This window comes from Thunnus thynnus, chromosome 3, assembly GCF_963924715.1.
Source record: "Thunnus thynnus chromosome 3, fThuThy2.1, whole genome shotgun sequence".
NCBI lineage: Eukaryota > Metazoa > Chordata > Actinopteri > Scombriformes > Scombridae > Thunnus > Thunnus thynnus.
In genome coordinates this window covers 17,912,313-17,933,715 of record NC_089519.1, presented here as the reverse complement: position 1 = coordinate 17,933,715, position 21,403 = coordinate 17,912,313, and the positions used below count along the sequence as shown (strand labels likewise).

At 40.4% G+C, this 21,403-nt stretch overlaps 2 protein-coding genes across 5 annotated transcripts in view; both read left to right on the top strand.

Annotated features, from left to right (window-relative positions):
- The first annotated feature begins 1,655 nt into the window (after positions 1-1,655).
- Positions 1,656-8,611, top strand: LOC137179661 (zinc finger protein 18-like). Its single transcript, XM_067584508.1, is given in 6 exon segments — positions 1,656-2,285; positions 4,951-5,036; positions 5,458-5,529; positions 5,661-5,781; positions 6,416-6,766; positions 6,769-8,611. Coding segments are annotated over 6 exon segments (939 nt in total). The 5' UTR covers positions 1,656-2,071; the 3' UTR covers positions 6,864-8,611.
- A 4,126-nt stretch (positions 8,612-12,737) lies between these two features.
- LOC137179657 (zinc finger protein 853-like) overlaps positions 12,738-21,403 on the top strand; it is a 23,830-nt gene continuing 15,164 nt past the window's right edge. The window contains exons 1-3 of one of the 4 annotated variants that reach the window (XM_067584498.1): positions 12,738-13,232; positions 17,098-17,154; positions 17,480-17,556. In XM_067584498.1, the coding sequence (XP_067440599.1) occupies positions 12,956-13,232; positions 17,098-17,154; positions 17,480-17,556 (411 nt within the window). In that variant the 5' untranslated portion in view covers positions 12,738-12,955. The remainder of the gene's footprint in view (positions 13,233-17,097; positions 17,155-17,479; positions 17,557-21,403) is intronic. The other 3 variants (XM_067584497.1, XM_067584500.1, XM_067584499.1) reach the window with 3 other exon arrangements.

Genomic DNA, 21,403 nt, shown 5'->3' with positions numbered 1-21,403 from the left:
CTTTGTAGGGTTTTAGCAAACTGGGAGGAATTTACAGTCCACAATTGTTAAATCTGGCCTGACCAATGTTTGTAAAATTATGGTCCTGGCTGTAGTCCACACATAACACCCCAACGCATTCCAGCCGGGACACACAGCGCGTGTGCGTTGCGGAACCTCTTGCTTTTCATTTCGGCGCCCATGTTAACAGATTAGAGCAGCCACACAGCCCGCGTGGCTGCTGCGGCGCGTCATTCAGAGATTCGGGGTCTCGCCTATTTATTCCGCATAACGCCTGGGACACACTGGATGCGTGAACCTCAGCAGTGTGTGTTCATCGCTGAACTGCTGCGTCTCTCACGCTTGCAGCGTCCACACTGGAAGCGTGTCTGCTGCGGCGCGTCTGCCACTGGCAGCCCTATCTTTCTTGTTTACCCTGTCTATTTCTGCTGAGAACCGCGCGCGTCACGCGGAGAAAATAGGCGAGACCTCGAATCTCTAGATGAAGCGACGCAGCAGCCTCGCGTGAGACGCTCTAACCTGTTAACATGGGCACCGAAATGAAAAGCAAGAGGTTCCGCGACGCACACGCGCTGCTCACGCATTCAGTGTGGCCCAGGTGTGACACACACCGTTCTCAGCAAAAATAGGCAGAGAAGATGATCTGTTGACAGTCATATTGACATCATACCAGCAAAATAACACCTTTCACTATGATTTCAATGTCGCGGCTGTGGTTCAGGAGGTAGAGCGGTTCGATTCCCGGCTCCTCCAGTCGGTATGTCGATCTGTCCTTGGGCAAGATACGTATCCCCGAATTGCTCCTGATGGCTGTGTCATCAGTGTGTGAATGTGTATAAATGATTAGATTTCCTCTGATGGGCAGGTTGGGACCTTGCATTGTAGCCCCTGTACTATTCAGCGTATGAATGTGTGTGAATGGGTGAAAGTGATTCGTAGTGTGAAAGCGCTTTGAGTGGACTAGGAAGGCGCTATACAAGTACAGTCCATTTACCATCCATTTATATGTGTAGAGTATGTCACAGGCATGAAATGTCAGCCTGGGCAGTGCACGCAGGGGTAGGGAGTCTCTCTGGCGGGGAACTCCAGTACGGAGAGTCGGTGACACACGGAGCTTCTTCTCTCAACTCCTGTCACTTTCTGTGATATTAGTTCAAACAGGGGCTCCTGCCTGTTGTTTCACCTGCTTCGAGGCGGAGATTTGATGTTGTTATTTTCTTTATTTGTTGTCAGTTTCCCTCCTGACAGTTTGGAGGTTTGTTTGTCGGAGTGTGTTTGGCTCGCTTAGGGAACTTGGTGTCGTCTGGAGGGATTTTCTTCACTTGGAGCGGTGACAGCGGGGTTTAACTGGCGGAATGATTAATATAATCAATCTTAAAAACAAAACAAAACAAAAAAAAAAAAACAACAAAAAACGTCGTTTTTGAGGAGTATAGGCCTACTTAAAGCTGTCCACTTGTGATCGGATCACCCGAGACGCAAGTTAATACCAGGTGTAAACCGGGCCTATGTGACTGACAGAAGTAGCCTCAACCAAACCCTCACCATGCCCATGAAAAAGAAAGCCGCTTTCATCTCACATATTGTTTATTTATTTTTTAACAATTGAGCACATGCTTCTTAATCGTTTTCTGACTAAACTAAATATAAATGAAATTTATTGATGAAATGACATGATATGAAACATGCGTTGCGATATGAAACAAACGTTGTCTGTGTGGACGCTGCAAGCGTGCGAGACGCAGCAGTTCAACGATATACATGCTCTGCTGAGGTTCACGCAGGCTGTGTCCCTGGCGTGAGAAAGGTCCAAGGAATTTGATATTCGTCTTTCTTCCAATAATTACGGTATACCAAGGAACAACTTTGCGACACACAAGTAAACAAAAAACAACAATTTAATTGATAAGAACATTTTTATAAAGGGCAGTCATTACTGAGGATGACTATTACTGTTTCCCTCCATTTTTTGATAAGTTCTATGTATTGATTAACTTTGCGCAAACAACTAAACAGTAAATTTGCTGGGAGACACGTCGAGTTGCAAGCAGTAACGTTACCGTTTCACAGGATGGCGAGTTGTGTCAATTTCCACAGTCAGCTGGCGTCAATAATGGAAGTTTTAGCTAACGCGGCGGTGGCAGAGATCTGTCAGCTCGTTGACGATGGTTTTGACACTCTGAGGTTGGAAATATCTCGGAGTCAGAGGGAGAACCTGGCACTGAAGAGCAGACTGCGGCTGATGGAGCCCATACCGGCGCTAGTGGTGACACATACCAGTAAAGGTTAGCCTGCTCCATCCGAACTTTGTGTCATGCATGGAGAAAATTGCACACCAGGCTTCATGCAATAAATGTGACATTTTAACATGACCTTACAGTCTCTCACTGCCGAAAAACAGCTGCTGTCTTTTCTAATCTTTTCCCCCTGCTTTTTACATTTTTTTCTCATTATAATTAGATACTTTCGAAAATCATCCACTCGAAGCTTAAATAGGACACTGTATACTGCATACACTTCTAATATGTGGGACTACTATTATAGAATTAGTATGTGTACTGAAAATAAAAGTACCGCATAGTACTGAAAAATAGTATAGACCTGGGTGCCTGAGTTCATAAGTTACACCTGCAGCACACTACAACAAAGTATTACTGTGTGTGTGAGTGTAATGGCAGTTAGTTCAGCCTCAAGTGGCAGCTGGCTGAAAGGGAGCAGATCCCTGTAGCCAGGTTCCAACTGCTGGAAAAACAGAATAACATCATTTGAAATGAAAGTTGTACTGGGCTCTCACATTGAAGAGAGACATTTGAATTAGGTCTGGGAGCCAAAGTTGTGGCTTTCATCTGCATCTTTGATCAGATCAGTTAATGTATAGTTATAGCAGCAGATTGTTGTCCATTTGTTTTACTTTTTGCCATGTACTGTATGATGACTTTTCAGCATTTTACTGTAATTTACTGAAAATAAACAGTAGGCTTTTTCAAATGCATTTTCATTTGGTTGGAGGAAATTGAATCCTCAGCACAACAGACTCAGCATTTCAATAACAGCAGATTCTCACAGTGTCTTGTCAAGCATAAAATAATAAAACAAAACACAATTATTTACATCAAATGATTTTAACCAGTTATTGTCAGTTTCTCCAATATAGGCTGTAATGTCTTCTCTTTAAGCTCTGACTGGATCTTTTTTCATCATAACGACATATGAACATTTCTTGTTATAATGAAAGTGTCTTTCAGCAGTTTGTGTCTTTGCCCATTGTCTCCATGCCACATGCAACTGCTGTTATATTTAAAGATGTTAAAGGAGTTTGGCTTAAATTTGTCTCGAGGGAGAATGCTCCATCACTGTGTGATCCATGCATTTAGGCTTGGTGTAAAAATGGCTCGGCTTTACACCAAATTTTACACCGACTTTTCTATTATTCAAAAGTTGAGCTTGTGATGTTGTATTATTCTTTTTGTTGTGTCTGCAACAAAAGCTACAGTATCAAGCTGACTGGGGATATATTGAGGACATACAGTACTGTGTAAAAGGTTTATGCACTTAAGATGTTTTGATTCTTATCCATAATGCAATACCATCAGGGAGGTTTTCGGATTGGTCCTAAATTTATTCTGCAGCATGACAATGAGTCCAAACAAGATGGCCCAAGATAGTCTTATCTTCAGCTAAAGAAGAGCAAGTAGTCCTGCAACAGATGGTATGACCCCCACAGAGCCCTGACCTCAATATTATGGAGTCAGTCTGGAATTATATGAGAGACAGAAGCAGCTGAGACGCCTAAATCCACAATACAAGAACTGTGGCAACTTCCCCAAGATGCAGGAACAACCTATCTGCCAAGTACCTGAAAAACTGTGTGCAGGTGTACTGAGGAGAACTGCTGCTGTTTTAAAGGCAAAGCTGCTCACACCAAATATTGATTTCATGTATGTTTCTGCTGTTTACTCAACTTTGTATCAAGTTAATTGATAAATAAAAAAAACTATTCATGGCATTATTTTTGTAAGCATCCTCACGTTACTTTTAGTGCCTAAAACATTTGCACAGTACTGTCAGTAATTTTACATTAACTTAGATTTATGTCACCTTGTGTGTGATGGCTCTGGTTTGAACAGATTTTATCAGAAAGATAGCAAGGTTTATCCAGACTGAAAAGGAGGACATAGACATTAGTGACAACTGTGCTACATGTGTAAACCTTTAAGTAAAGTCAAGTCAGTTTTATTTATATAGTGCCAAACCACAACAGAAGTAATCACAGGACACTTTTCACATAGAGCAGGTCTAGACCTAACATTACCCCATGAGCAAGCACTTGGCGACAGTGGCAAGGAAAAACTCCTTGGGAGGGGGAGAGGGGAGAGAGAGAGCAGGAAGAAGGTGAGCATGGCACAATGCAAGTCCCACATTGAGATGTATAGTAATAATAATCATGATGATGATAATAATAATAAGACTAATACTAATAATCTTAACTTATGTAAACATCTTAATTTATGTATTTCCATTTCTGTATCTCTTCTAGACCATACAATAATAAGACTAATACTTATAATTGTAGCAGTGGGTGTTGAGCAGGATCAGGGGGGCAGTGGGTGGCTTGCAATCACAGATCCAGATTCTACAGCTCTGGAGGCAGAAATACCTGCAGAAAGCAACAGCAGGAAAGAGATGAGAAAGCACAAAACTACTGGAGAGAGAAGATGCCGAGTTAGTAACATGCATTAATGGGACATGAATGCATGCAGCTAACAACACTAAACCACACACAAACAAAAATTAAAGTCTGTGCTTTAATATACATTATATTTTAAAATCTTTACCACTTGCTGTTTGCATTTCTGTAAGTACAAGGTACATGGCAGAGAATACACATACAGTAACTTGCAATAGTGTAACATACATATGCAACAAAGTCCTCTGATTTTCTTTGAACAGATCACCACTTTGGAGAAGATCCTACCAGTGGAAGAAGACATGTCAAGTCCACAAGCCTGGAGAATACAGACAGTCAGCTGTCCAGGGTCTGTGCTGCTATCTGTACAACAGTCAGCTTGTCTTACTTTATCTCTTCTTCTGTCCATCTCCCTCCTTACTGTGTAAAAGCTTAATGCCAAATGGAAAAATGACATTAGTGTTTACATAAAGTTGCTTGCAAGTTAAATGTAACCATTGAAAGTAAAGATTGTGTGAAAGCACCATTAAAAAAATTAGGAATTTAAAAGAATTTAATGAATGAAAAACAAAAAAACATCCTTAACAGTCTTGGCTGCTTATAACCTTTGCTAAGCACATATCAAATTTGTAGTGCAAGAGCACTACAGACTTTCCATTTCCCCTAAGGGGACAATAAAGTATACCTTATTTTGTTAAAAAAGGGTGACTAGATAGTCATTGTTTATTTACATCTTAACTTATGTATTTCCATTTCTGTATCTCTTCTAGACCACACACACAAATACAGCTCGTATTTTTACACCCACTACTACAAATACCAAGTTACTGGACTGTACAAAGGTAGCTGGATCGTTAATAAATATCCTGAAAGGAATACCTAACCTAATCCTAACCAATACCCCACAGAAAGAGCCATACCTTCCTAACCAGCTACCTACCTAAGCCTATTCTATATATTTTCTGTCCCTCAGCCGGTGGTTGAGACCGTGCAGCCAGTGGAGCCAGAGGTGGATGTAATCAAGAAGGAAAGGCTGGAAGAGGAGCAGACAAGCTGCAGTGTGGTGGACCATCAGACAGCCCCGAGTAGCAGCAGTAAGCATGAACAAACTCTAACATGAGTGAACACCGCTCAGTAAATTAGCCTGTAACTTGCTAACTGAACCCTCCTTCAACATGCACTTTAGAACATAAATGTGCTGTCAATTTTACATGTCAGTCTCTTGCTTCCAAGTCACTTTGCCATAAAAGTCACAACAGCAATCTTACAAGGTCAGATCTAGTAACCTTTCCAGCACATGTCTGAATTGAATGCAGTCACATTAATATAAAGGGAGAGAGGTGGTAGTAAATGTGCGCTCCCTCTTGCACAGCAGGTGCCAAATATCACTCGAGAGTTGCAGCTGTAGCCATTATAGTCCTGTCCCATGTTTGAATCGAGCCATTATACAATATTTACATAACAGAAACCTACATTGAAAGCCAAAAGCTATTATTTGTATAGATTAATGAAGCCAGCAATGGTACAGATGCCATGACTGAAAAGTGCACATTATCTATAAATGTGTTTGGCAACCTTTTCTTCCATTTATTATGTTCATATATAACCAGTATTAAATACAATGGATTCAGAAAGTATTCATACCTCTTCACTTGTTGCGCTCTTAATTGTGTTAGATTTCATTTTAAATGCCATGCCATCCTTCAGTAACTCCTCCTCTGACTCGAGGAGCAAAGGCTTGCCCAGCAGCACAGAACGAGTGTTCAGCTGCCCACAGTGCTCAGCTCTTCTCCAGCCCCAGAGACCTGGTGGTACACCAGCGTTCGCACGGCAGGGAGGGGATCTTTCACTGCCACCTCTGTAAGAAGCCCTTCATCCACCCACATCAGCTCAAAACCCACCAGCGGGTTCACACTGGGGAGAAACCATTCAGCTGCACTCAGTGTGGCAAGCGCTTCTCCCAGTCCAGCCACATCAAGAGACACATGAGCGTCCACACGGGGGAGAAGCGCTATAGCTGCAGCCTGTGCAGGAAGCGCTTCTCACAGGCCTGCAGCCTCAAGGTCCATCAGGCAGTCCACACGGAGAGAGACCCTACAGCTGCACCAAGTGTGGAAAGAACTTCTCTGTGCTGGGAAACCTGGTCCGCCACCAGAGCGTTCATATCAGCAAGTGAAGAAACAAAAACAGCAGCCACATGCTGCTGTTGTGGATGTTTTAGTAGATGTTTTGGTCAGTATTGCTGCTAGAAAGTATTTAACAGACTGAATATTGTCCTGTGTTGGTATATATGTATCCTTGTGTTTACAATAAAACATGAAAAAGTGGCCTTTTAGTCATATTTAATTACGCCAGTGAGACTGAATACATTTACTTTGTGAATGTGGAGTGCTGCATGTTTATATTTTTTTTTCCAACTTTATTGGAGACAGAACAGTGACAGAACATCCTGAAACAGAATTTTAGTACACATAGTACTTGCTCATTCATTAAATCAAGCCATAAATGTCAATAAAAGAAAAAAATAAAACAATAATACAAAATTTAAAAAACTAAAAAAAAATAATGAAGAGTAAATTAATTAATTAAACAAGTGCAAAAGACATAGTTATCTTGCTCAGATTATTTTAAATGACCTCTGAAGCAGATCAATATGTTCACATTTCTTATTATAAATAAACTCAACAGTATTTTTATTTCCAAAGTCAAAGAATGATTCAAGAGATGGGAAAGAATTGGAAATTTACTGAATAGAATGAACAGTTGTATTTTTGTAGTTGTTAAAGTAACATTTTTAGCCTCTACCTTAACTGTGTGATTGGTTTGTTTGAGCAGAATAATCCTTTACTTTCCTCCAGAATGCTGTTACGTGTTAAGAGTCATAAGAAATGTTTGTGTCAGTTTCATCTTTTAAAAATCACATCTACGCTACAAATCTTAAAATATGGTGGGAGTAGGTGAGATATAAATTAAGGCTGGGCAATATATCAATATAATGATATCGGGATATGAGACTAGATATTTTCTTAGATTTTGGATATTGTAATACTGTGATATGGCATAAGTGTTGTATATTCCAGGTTTTAAAGGCTGCATTACAGTAAACTGATGTCATTTTCTTAACATACCAGACTGTTCTAGCTATTCTATTATTTGCTTTTACCCAGTTATATTTTCATTATATCCATATTACTGATGATTATTTATCAAAAATCTAATTCTGTAAATATTTTGTGAAAGCACCAATAGTCATCCCCACAATATTGTCGCAATATTGATATCAAGGTATTTTGTCAAAAATATCATGATAGTTGATTTTTTCCATATAACCAAGTCCTAATATAAATTATGTAAGATTTTAACACATGTTTTTGCCACTGGAGATCAGAAAAATGGGAGTTCCTGTTCACATAACATAATTAAAAAAAACAAACTGTTCTGATCACATAAAATAGTAGTTGTAGCTTCCAGTTTTTGCAACTCTCGTTGCATCAAATGGCATCTCAGCAGTTGTAGAATAACTTAATTTATTACCATTTGATGTTTTATATATAACAGGAAAGGTTTCAAATCTGAGAAAGTCCTCATAGCCAAGAAATATCATTTTGTTAGTCTGCTAAGAAAATGTTATTCCTATCAGTCCAGTGGAGCACTCAGCATTATGTACAAAATTGACATCACAACAGGTTTACCATTTCAACAACAACAACAAGGGACTGCTTGACGTAGTGCACAAATAATAATAAATCAATAAAGAAATATAATACATTTAAAGAGTTAAGTAAATGTCATCAACATCAAATTTATAATATAATGCTCCAATTTTGCGTATGGAATTTTACTAATAAAGGAATATGATTAATGACATGCATTTCATTAGTAAAAATACAAAATGATATGAATTCAATTTACAATTTGAGTTTTGATCTAATTTTCAGTTTAACAAGACTAGGTCAAAACCTACTATATGACTGGACAACTAATGGTGTAACTTCATCAGTCAGTCAGTCAAACAGTCAGTCAGTCAAGCAGTCAGTCAGTCAGTCAGTCAGGGACATTCACATTTATAGGGCTAGCCCCGCTGTTGCGGTTTGGCCGAAAAGTTAAGTAGTACCAAAGATTTGACTTAAAGGGGAGGTATTATGCTTTTCCTTCTTTTCAGACATATATATAATGTCACAATGTCGGATATTCATGTTAAAAGTGGCCAACGTGTCAAATAACGAGGTAAACATATGTAGCAGTAATCCCTGTGAGCAAAAAGCAGCAGCTTCAGGCTGCTCTGAATGCTAAGTTTCCAATGTTTTTTTCTACTTTTGGCCCGAGCTGACATCAGTTTGTGATGGATTTTTTTACATGGACATCTGCTACGTGCACAGTGTGCTCCAAGAGTAGTTACTAGGGGTGCAACGGATCGTAGTTGATTCGTGATCTGTACGGATCGCCCTCCACGGTTTGGCAGGCACGTGAACCGCGGATTAATTGCAAAATGTAATCTCATGTAAGACAAAGTAAACAAACTGCTGTAAGTACAAGTCATGGACAGACAGCTTGTTGCCAACAGGGATTTTGAAGAGCAATGACCAAATCAGCATCTAACGGGTCCGAAGTGACATCTGCATGTATAACGTTATTTACATGCTGTTTAATGTGCTGCAGATGACCAACTAATTAGCCTTCTAGCTGCTAATTGACGTTAGCGGTGAATGTTTGTTTAGTGGCTCGTTCAACAAACTGAGCTGCAGGACAAAATGTGTGTTCATGATGTGGACACAGGCTGTTGTCTCATTCACTACCATGTTTAAAAGAGAAAGGTATCATGCTTCATATTGCAATTTAATTTAACAATTGAACTTTGAATATTTTATATATTTTAAGATTGTATTTAAACATTGGACATCTTGAATGTTGTTTTCATTTAAGACCATGGGCAAAAGTTCCTTGCTTTAAGTGTTTTACATAGTGTATCATAGCACAGAGACAGCACTGGTGAAACTCACAAATGATCTCCTAACTGCATCAGACAAAGGACTTCTCTCTATACTTGTCTTGTTAGATCTTAGTGCCGCATTTGACACAATTAATCATCACATTCTGTAGGAGCCATTTAGGTTCTCTACTTGGACCAATACTATTCACCTTATATATGCTTCCTTTGGGCAATATTATTTGGAAACACTCCATAGATTTTCATTGCTATGAAGATGATTCCCAATTATATTTATCAATGAAGCCAGGTGAAACCAATAAGTTAACTAAACTCCAAGCATGCCTTAAGGACATAGGGACCCGGATGAACTGCAATTTTCTGCTACTAAATTCAGACAAAACTTAAGTTATTGTGCTCGGCCCTAAACACCTTAGAAACACATTATCTAATGATATATCTACTCTAGATGGCATTACTCTGGCCTCCAGCTCCTCTGTGAGGAATCTGGGAGTTATCTTTGATAAGGATATGTCCTTTAACTCCCACATAAAACAAATTTCAAGGACTGCCATTTTTCACTTACGTAAAAATCAGGCATAGCCTTTCTCAAAAAATAGTCCACACATTTGTTACTTCTTAGCTTCTAAGCTAAATTTACATATTATCACTTTATAAAGTTTTTATGGTGATCATGTTAGCCTATGTTCACTTATGTAATATTGCAAAAATCAGGCACATCCTGTCCCAAAAAGATGCAGAAAAACTAGTCCACGTATTTGTTACTTCCAGGCTGTATTATTGCAATTCCTTATTATCAGGCTGCCCTAACAAGTCTCTCAAGACTCTCCTGCTGCATGTATACTGACAAAAACTAGAAAAAGAGATCATATTTCTCCCATTTGATCAATCATGTCTGAGTCTAAATGTAAACAAGACAAAAGGTATGTTTTTCTCTAAAACTATGGTACAACCTCCTAATGCTGATATTTTCATCAAAGGGAAAAAAATAGACATGGTGAATGATTTTAAATATCTTCGTGTGACACTCCATCCAAATTTGAACTTTAATAAACATGTTAAAAAAACGGTTAAAACCATAAAGTAAAACTTAGCAAATTTTAGACATATTAGAAACTGTCTCTCTTTGGACGCAGCCAAGATATTTATGCATGCTATGATTCTTTCCCATATGTCTTATTGCATCACATGTTGAGGTCAGGCTGGAGAAACAGCCATAAAACCTCATGAGTCCTTATACAAACAAACTCTAAAAACTCTGGACAAAAAGCCAATGCATTTCCATCACTGTGGGGTCCTAGAGAAATACAATTTACTAAGCTTTGACAATTTCAGATTATTCTCAAATTTGTGCCTAGTTTATAAAATTTTAATGGTTTGGCCCCTCCTCCACTATGTGACTTTGTGTACACTCGCTCAGTAAGTTCTATTAGATCCTCCAGAATATCCTCTATACAAGATTGTACCATACCATTTTGTCGCACTGCATTTGGGCAGTCAGCTTTTTCTGTGAAAGCCAGAACTCAGTGGAATGCCCTACCTGATAAGAACTGTAGTTCTATCAATACATTCAAGGCCAAATTAAAAAATCAACTAAAGACAAATCCACTGTGTGACCACTGAGCCTAGTTTTCATTATTAATTTTTAATTGACATTGTGGGTGTATGTGATGTGCTGTTGTGTGTAGCTTTGTATTTTGTATGGTGTGTTTTTTTTTTGTTTTTGTTTTTTGCTTTGTACTGTTTGTTGTTGTGCTGTTGTATGATTTGATTCTGGGGGACTACGGAAGCAAATTAGCTTCAAGCTAACTCCAGTGCAGTGCATCATTTATGCTTAATACTGCACACTGTCCCATTCAATAAATCAAATCAATATTTAGCTTTGCTTCATCGGCTTCCAGTAAAATCCCGAATTGAATTTAAAATCCTTCTCCTCACCTACAAAGCTCTTAATGGTCAGGCCCAACCATATCTTAAAAAGCTCATAATACCCTATTACCCTGCTAGAACACTGAGCACCCAGAATGCAGGCTTACTTGTGGTTCCTACAGTCTCCAAAAGTAGAATGGGAGGCAGAGCCTTCAGCGATCAGGCTCCCCTCCTGTGGAACCATCTCCCAGATTTGGCCCAGGGGGCAGACACCCTCTCTACATTTAAGAATAGGCTTAAAACTGTCCTTTTTGATAAAGCTTATAGTTAGGGCCAGCCAGGCTTGCCTTGGACCAGCACTTAGTCATGCTGCTATAGGCCAAGACTGCCGGGGGACTTCCCATGATGCACTGAGCTCCTCTCTCCTCCTCTCCATCTGTATGTATTCATTTACCATTAATGCATGTTACTAACTTGGCTTCTTCCACGGAGTTCTTTGCACTTTCTCATCTGCCGGAAACCCCAGAGACCGGGCTGTGGGCCTTCGCTGCGGGGATGTCCTTCTCCAGCCGTCGCTGCTATTTGCTGTTGCTAGTCATATATCTATTGTTGTTGTTGTTCTGCTTCTCTGGCTTTTGATCAACTTCATTCTGACAGTTTAATGTAGATAGTGCCTCTTAATCGTTACATTTTTGCTAATTACATCAGACTTCTTAATTGGTTCAGACGTTTGAAACATTTAGAGCTGCTTGTTTTTTCTTCTTTTCTAAAAAAAAGGAACACAGAGGAAACAATATAGAACAAAGACATGACGTAATACAAGCCAAACATTATGAGATAAATTCAGTACACCATTACATCAGAAGTCAGATTTTTTTAAGACAGATATGTTAAGAAAAAGAAAACCAACAACAAAACGAACACAGCGCAAGGTTTACAAAGAGAAATAATCATCAACCTATGTATAACTTTATGCTCTTTCTGTTAACATAAATCTCAGACTGTATTTGTGATTTAAGGTCAACAAAAAACCGAACTTATCTAGCTTTGAGGGAAATTTGATTGTGAATCAAAACAAATAGCGGGTAACATGAAAATCATTATCAGTTATTTTTTAGCATGTTCACAGTAGCATATAGTGTCATAAAAACTGAGAAAATCAAGCAACCTTTAACTAGATCCAAATCGAGAACCGCTGAACAACAAACTGACGTCATCAGCAGGCGACTCTCGCACCCCTAAGAGCCATAACGTTGTTAAGCACATCAGGCGGACAGGGACAGAACGTGTGGTCCAGACACCTGTCACCGGAGCTTTCTGCATGTCCGCCGTAACACATCAGTCTCCTCCACGGTGGATCTGGTCACGTGCACCGCCACCGCAGCAGCAGCAGCAGCAGCCGTCCGCCGCGCGCCTCTGTCCGTGCGGGAGCACATTATAGAGACCTGACGATGATGGCGGACTGTGTCGGCTTTCAAGCACAAATCGCCTCGATCATAGAGATACTGGCTAATTCGGCGGTGGCGGAGATCTGCAAATTGGTGGACGATGGCTACGCGGCGTTGCGTTCCCAGATGGACCAAGAAAGGGAGAAGAGCGAGAAGGAGAACGATGCCCTGCGGCAGAAGCTGCGAGAAATGGACGTGAAGATGCGGAGCTACGAGAGGAAGATGAGGAGACGGAGTCAGCGGGAAGAAATGCACGCCGTTCATTTTAGGCCACCCGAAGGTAAACCCATGGTGCAGCAGCTGGCCTGGAAACATACTCACTATGCAAAATGACGTGTGAGGGAGACGACACAGAAATGTCCTGAGACATGCATTGATAAGCTGATGCATTAGCCTTTGATCAATATGAGGCCATACAGCAGCATGTAGTGGCTGTCACTGCTTCACTTCATAACTGAGCACTGAGACACTACTGTGCTCTAATGGCTCACGCAGTGATGTGGTCCTCAGCATCATACAGGCATACAGTCTCTCTAGCACATATCAATGCAACGGATGACAGGCTGTGTAAAGGAAAAGTCATACTGAGAGGAAAGTTTGCTTTCAAGTTGAATTAGACTACCAGCATGGAGGAGTCAGTTCAGCTGAATCACAAAATACATGTTTCTGCAGACATTTTTTCCAGTTTGATCGTCCAGGTTTTGTGACATTATCAGGTATTACCTAGGGGTAAAACGGATCGTAGTTGATCCGTACGCATCGCCCCCACGGTTCGGCAGGCATGTGAACCGCGGATTAATTGCAAAATGTAATGTCTCATTTAAGACAAAGTAAACAAACTGCTGTAAGTACAAGTCATGGACAGACAGCGCGTCACTAACTGGGATTTTGAAGAGCAATGACCAAATCAGCATCTAACGGGTCCGAAGTGACGTCTGCAGGTATAACGTTATTTACATGCTGTTTAATGTGCTGCAGATGACCAGCTAATTAGCCTTCTAGCTGCTAATTGACGTTAGCGGTGTTTGTTTGGTGGTTCGTTCAATAAACTGAGCTGCAGGACAAGACGTGTGTTCATGATGTGGACACAGGCTGTTGTCTCATTCACTACCATGTTTAAAAGAGAAAGGTATCATGCTTCATATTGTAATTTAATTTAACAATTGAGCTTTGCATATTTTATATATTTTAAGATTGTATTTAAAAATTGGACATCTTTAATGTTGTTTTCATTTAAGAACATGGGCAAAAGTTCCTTGCTTCAAGTGTTTTACAGAATATATTGAAAGAAAAGTTTTATTTGTCTCCTGCTTTCTTTCTTTCTTTTTCTTGCTGATTCGAAAAATGATCCGACCCGTGACTCAAATCCGTGATACGATCCGAACCGTGAGTTTTGTGATCCGTTGCACCCCGCAGATTACCTGCTATTTTGTGCTGGTGTACTACCAGGCCCCAGTCACTATGTGGTAGTTAGATTTGAGCGTAAAACTGAAGCAATGAAACAAGTAAAACGAGATCTTGACAAGCTAACCTTCTTAAGACGGGGATCAGAGACTGTAGCAACATTAGGGCTGTAGTCTCCTGGTCAACTGGTTGATTAGTTGGACGATATGTTCTCGTCCGACCAAATTCTCATTGGTATCGCTGTGTTATTTTCAGAGGGAGAAAAGTGCTACATCAATAGCCTTCCAGGATTAATACATTTTTTTCCTGCAGCGGGAGGTACAGAGTAACAAATACATGTGTATTCAAAACACCCCCGTTGTTTTCACAACTTTGAGCTCGCCCAAACTAATGGACCCTGCTAGGTCTAACTGTACTCAGTGTTTACTGAGTATTTACTGAACAAGTGTTTCTCCTATGATTGTAACAACGAGAACCCCCGCCAGGCCGAAAAAATATTTTTTAATGCCAAAAATAACACCAAATATCCTTTCATTCGGAAATCAATAGCGTTTGGGAGCCTCTGTGCAGCGCTGTTCCAATATGTGAGACAACCTCTGTGTTGTTGCCTGGGAAACTCTTGGTAGCGTATTTCCGTTAAGGAATAGGGCATTGCATAAAATGTTTGTGCAGTGGGTGGGAAAGAGCGGCAGAAAATAGACAGTGAACGTGAGCGGAGCAGAGGAAAAGGTTAGCAATAAGTTGTCAGTCTGGCAGTAAATGTACAGTACAGACTCCAGTGTGTCAGTTAATAAATGCTGCAGCTTGTCAAGTCCAAGAAAAGTCACATCCGTTGGCTGGAAAAGTAAAGGAGGTTAGCTCCAAAGTTAGCAACAATGGGTTAGCCTAACCTGAAGACACTAAACAGAGAAATAGAGAATGGAGAAGTGTGTGGCTGCTGAGTTCACTCTTTCCCATAACATCCAACAATTTCCAAGCCCCCCTGCCCCGTGACCAATCGATTAGTTGAAGATTATGTACGATTTCAGTTGACCAAGATTTTCTTACAGCCTTCTACAGTCCTACGAAACATACCTTAAAACTGCACTTAATCAATGTTTTTATATTAACAATGGGTCAAATGATTAGGAGTAATGTGAGAGCACCCACACCTGACTACAGCTCCTCAGCTCTACTGAGTGTTTCCAGCAGCAGCAGACAGCTGTTTTTTATCAAAGAAGCTCTGGTAAACTGTGGGTACACTACCTGCTCCGCAGCAAACAGACACAGTTAGCAACTAGGTGGTTAACGGGAGTTATTGGAGAGAAAACCTAAAGCTAAAAGGAGAATGAATATTGTATATTAACATGACTCCAAATTAGGGCTGCAACTAATGGTAATTTGTTTGCTAGTTGTTTGGTCCATAAAATGTCAGAAAATGGTGAAAAATGTTGATCACTTTTTCCCAAAGCCCAAGGTGATGTCCTTCAATGTTGCTTTGTCCTGACAAACAGTCCTCAACCCAAAGATAGTCAATTTACTATCATAGAAGACTAAAAAAAACAGGAAATATTTGTTTAAGCTGGAACCATAGAATTTTGCCATTTTTTCTTTAAAAAAAAAGGACACAAAATGATTATTACATCAAAAATAGATGACAATGCATTATCTGTCGATCAACGAAGTGATGGATTAATTGACTAATCGTTGCAGCTCTACTCAAAATAAGAATAACAACAATCATAACAATAACAATAACAGCAGCAGTAGCCGGGGAAGGATACCAACAGGACTGCGAAGGACCACGAAGGCTCGGACTGTCACCCAGGGTTTCCTGCGAGATGAGAAAGCACAAAAACCTCCGGGGAAGAAGCCAAGTTAGTAACATGCATTGATGGTTCATGAATGCATACAGATGGAGAGGAGGGAGAGGAGAGAGGAGCTCAGTGCGTCATTCCCTGGCAGTCTAGGCCTATAGCAGCATAACTAAGGGCTGATCCAAGGCGAGCCCGGCCGGCCCTAACTATAAGCTTCATCAAAAATGAAAGTTTTAAGCCTAGTCTTAAACTTAGAGAGGGTGTCTGCCCCCCGGACCGAATCTGGAAGATGGTTCCTCAGGAGAGGAGCCTGATAGCCAAAGGCTCTGCCTCCCATTCTACTTTTAAAGACTGTAGGAACCACCAGTAATCCTGCATTCTGGGAGCGCAGTGTTTTAGTGGGCTAATACGGTACTATGAGCTCTTTAAGATATGATGGTGCCTGACCATTAAGGGCTTTGTAAGTTAGGAGAAGGATTTTAAATTCTATTCTAGATTTTACAGGAAGCCAACATAGCGAAGCTAAAATGGGAGAAATATGATCTCTTTTTCTAGTTTTTGCAGCTGCATTCTGGACCAGCTGGAGAGTCTTTAGAGACTTGTTAGGGCAGCCTGATAATAAGGAATTGCAATAATCCAGCCTAGAAGTAACAAATGCGTGGACTAGTTTTTCTGCATCTTTTTGGGAGAGGATGTGCCTGATTTTTGCAATATTACGTAAGTGAACATAGGCTAACATGATCACCATAAAAAAAGTGATAATATGTAAATTGTTGTTTTTACACTGTTCTGCAGCCACCAAGTGGCCAACAGCTGCAAGACACCTTTAAAATCCAAGCTTCTAATATAGTTTTGGACAGTTTCATATGAGGTGTAATATGTGTAATAATGTCAAAGGATGGGAGTTTAACATTTTGGGAAATATGCTAATTTGCTTTCTGACAGAGTTAGAAGAGAAGGCCGCTACCACTCTGGACACAGCTACCGTGGCTCTGTCCAAAGGTAACAAAACCCACCTACCACACTTATAAAGTTTATTAATTAACATGTATCTCATTTCTTTAATTGAAAATGTCTGTCTGCTGGTTTATGGGGGTTTTGTGCTGAACAAGTAACTTCCTGGAGTCTCCAGTTGTTATAATAGTTGTTATCACACTAAACAAACAAGATATTACCTGGTAATCTTAGTGAGCTTTAGAAATGCTGGTGACTTTAAAGAAATGGATTGTACATGGTAAATGATGAAGCGGTCTCACCCCACAAGTTCAAAAGGGAGAAAAAGCCTTTAATACCACTCAATTTCTCAGTGTTGGTGCTTTTCTTTTAGGGCCTGACGACCATCAGGCTTCGGTGCCGCCTCTTTGTGCCACCTCTGAAGACAGACCCTTTCATCAAATTTCAAAGGTAAAGATTAATCAGCATAATGCTTTTAAATATGCTGTATTGAGTCTTGTGAGCACTGGACACAGAGCTACTCAATATTGGGATTATACTGTATGTGTTCAATGTGTTCAATCCTCTGAATACATTGAAATGAAGGCAGTGGAGATCTGTGGTGCAATGTTAATGCATGTAGACCAAACCACTAAATCCACATGAACACACTGAGTGTTTTTATTTAAGTAAAATTATGAAACATAAGGTCATTTTTGGTGCATGTGTTTCAGTGGGAGGGGGGCCACTGTGCATCACTAGGGAATGCTGGCACATACTGGCTGCCACTCCTCTTTGCCAAATTGACAGTTGACTCTGAATTTCACTGCTTTTATGCTTTACGTGACCTTCCTGCATTTTGCTCAAGCTTTTCATGTTTTCTGTCTGTGTATTTTGATCGCTCCCTGCGTTGGAATACGTTCTATTGAACTGGCAGACTTTGGATTAATCAATGTAAAGTGCTGCCTACTGGGATCCCTTTTCACCGGAGGACAGTGGCTGTCTCCTTCCCCAGCCTGTCAGCTCAGGTGTGCTACAAAGCCCCGTCCGGCTTCCCTGCACTCTCTATCAGTACGGAAATCACCCAGAGCTGCGCTGTCACTGATGAACTCTAGTGACTGGGGTTTTTCTTCAACTGAAGCTCTCCTCATGTTTGCTGTAATGATCCAGACTGCGACTGTGGTTGTTACCAATGCTGCCATTTTGCCCAAATGATGCAATTGCTTGCTATGATGTCCTACACCGCCACACAGCTACGGAGTTTACACAGCTTCCCAATTACACCTGATAAAGGGTTTTTAACCTGCTGCCAAGAGTTTGGGACTTTAAGAAACAGACCTCGTTTCTGCGTGTCATTGTTGGAAATGTCGCAAGACTACCCTGTACCAGGCAAGATACAAAATATGGAGTGGATAACAGTGTACTGCAGAGTTTGCAGAGACTTCCATCCTCAGCTCTGTCTCCTGCCACCATAGAACTATTTAATACACAATCTCTCACCAATAAATCCCTCCTCATACATGACCACATCTTGGACAAGGGACTTGATGTCATGTGCCTAACTAAAACCTGGCATAAACCAAGAGACTACTCTTTGCTTAATGAGGCCTGCCCTCCTGGCTATAGATACATGGAAAAAGCCTGCAGCTCTCGCAGTGGCGGTGGTTTAGCAATCATGCACCGGGCTGAACTGAAGCTGTCTCCCTTGCCTATGCTTGATTTTTGATCTATTGAATGCCTTGCTCTAAAATGTTAATGTCCATACTAGGGATGTGCAGAGAGCCCAGTATTTGTATTTGTATCTATATTTGTTGAGGCAGCAAAATTATTTATATTTGTATTTGAATTCAAATAAAAGTGGAAATAGGCGCAAAAATCCAATTTTTGTTTTTATTACGCTCTTAATTTTAGGAATTTAAAGTGTTAAAATAAGTGTTTATGAATAAAATACATAAAAGTATATAAAATATCTTATCTTAAAATATCTACCATAACACAGAGACAGCACAGCATGGAATGTGTAGAGAAGTACAAAGGCAATTGTTGCTTTGCACTTTTCATTTATTGCCTATTTTTTACAACCTAACCTTGTGGAAAGGAGAAGGGGAATAACAGGTTATGGAGAATGCCTTGGGATCACTTTGCACCTGTCAGTGGCTCAGCTTTATCTCTGGGGAACACCCCCAATTCAGGGAGTGATGTCCAAATAAGGTAATGTGCGTCATGCAGCAGGTGGATGTGACTCCCCTCATTGAGACCTGCTGATAGACGTAACAGCAGACCAGAGGAGAAGAGGATGAAAAGGAGAGAAGATGTGTGAGGTAAATTTTTCACGCTCTGCTCCCTGGTTCACTCATGACCTATGGAAAATAAAAACAGTTGGACATCTCCTGGAACGATGCTTCAGATGCTCTGGGCTCGCTGTCCATAAACTGGCCTTCCGTTAACATCAAAGGACTTACTCAAAGTCCCTTAAAGATGCTCAGTCACGGTTCTACTTCAATCTAATTAATAACAACCCTGGCAACCCTAAGCATCTTTTTCCCACCATAAATCATCTCCTGAAGCCCCAATTTAGGCTACAGAAGAGCATGTAAGAGCTTCATTGACTTTTTCAGAGCCAAGGTCAACAACATCTGCTCTCTGATGTCGAGCTCTTCCTCGCTATCTCTTCCTGTCATTGACCCTCTGTCTGAGAGCTTGCTGTCTCTCCTCCATTTTACTGGCATCAGGCAGAGCCACATTGAGGAAGACAAAACCCTGTTCTTATGCCCTGGACCCCATTCCCACAGCTCTGCTCAATCATACCCAATCACCCAAACTGTCAGCCTTTCCCTTCAAACTGGTAGTGTTCCATCTGCCCTCAAGGTCAACGTCATCTCTTTATATAAAGCAAGGAATCTCTGTCTGTCTGTCTGTCTGTCTGTATGTATGTTTGTCCTTTGCATATCTCGAGAACCATTCATCCGATCTACTTCATACCTGGCAGGTTGATACCTTACATACTCTGCCATTGCAACCCACATTGTGGTCAGAGATGGGATTACATCAGTAGTGATAAGAACTACCACAGAGAATGAATTGAAAAAGTTCAGAGTTAAACTCTACTATTCAAGTTCCTCACGCGCAGGAACTTTGTATGCACAAAGACAGACAGTGCAGGATGTCTCAGGCATGTTTTGAATGGGCACTACAGTTCATCCGATTAACTTCAGCTCAACTCAAAATTGTAGTCTCCAGATATTCTGCGTGTGTGGTATGTAGTGAGCATCGGTAAATTGTAGTGTCTCCCAATAGCCTGCATGTGAGGCATTTAGAGAACAAAGGGAAACTATAGCGTCTACTGACAGCCACCATGTGAGGCATTTAGGGAACATCAATAAATTGCAGCGTCTACTGATAGCCTGCATTTGAGGCATTTAGGGTAAAGGCGCTATTCTCTCTAGGTACTGGGAAATCGGCCCATTCCGAACATGCACGTTTTGAATGGGCACTGCACTTGTCAATACAATGCAATACAAGTGACCAACATGAAAACAAACAATGACCAACAAATAGTGCAGTAAAAGTGACCAACATGACAACAAACAAACAAAACATATGACACAGCACAAGACAAGCGGGAAAGCTAGACTCAAACTAACTAAAACAAAAGAGAGAAAAGGAGGGCATCTCTGGTTGGGCTCTCAGGACAAAGAGGTGCAGAATTTTATTTTTATTTATTTTCCCTTCCTTTTTTCCTTTCATTTTATTTTTGTTTGTTTGCTTGTTTTATCCCCTTTTTATTCGTCTATTTTATTATATTTAATTAATTAATTAATTCATTAATTTTATTTAGTGAGATGAGACAAAACAGGTGATACAAGATAAGACGAGACAGAATGGATGACATGGACAGGATTTGCGTGATAAGACAAAACATGCATTGAGGATGTACAGCAGTAACAGCAGAAAAAAAAAACGTTAGTACTTATAATATGAAATGTGTGTGTTAGGGAAAGTGTAGGGCAGTCTGTTGTACAGGATTTCCTTGTGTGTAGGTGTGACTGTGTATGTAAGTGTAGAAGAGCAATCGGGGTGAGTGGTATAAGAAAGAAAAAATTAATGATGATAATAATGAATAAATAATAAATAGGGAGAGGAATGGAAAAGGAACAAAGAAAGGGGAAAAAGAAATTTTGGAATTAAAAAGAATAATTAAGTTGAATTTTCTTGGTAGGGGACGCTAGTGATGTCTCAGGAACAGCCACTCTATGACTTTCCTATTCACTCACCCCCACCCAGATTCATGTCAATAATAATGATAGTAGGCAAATTA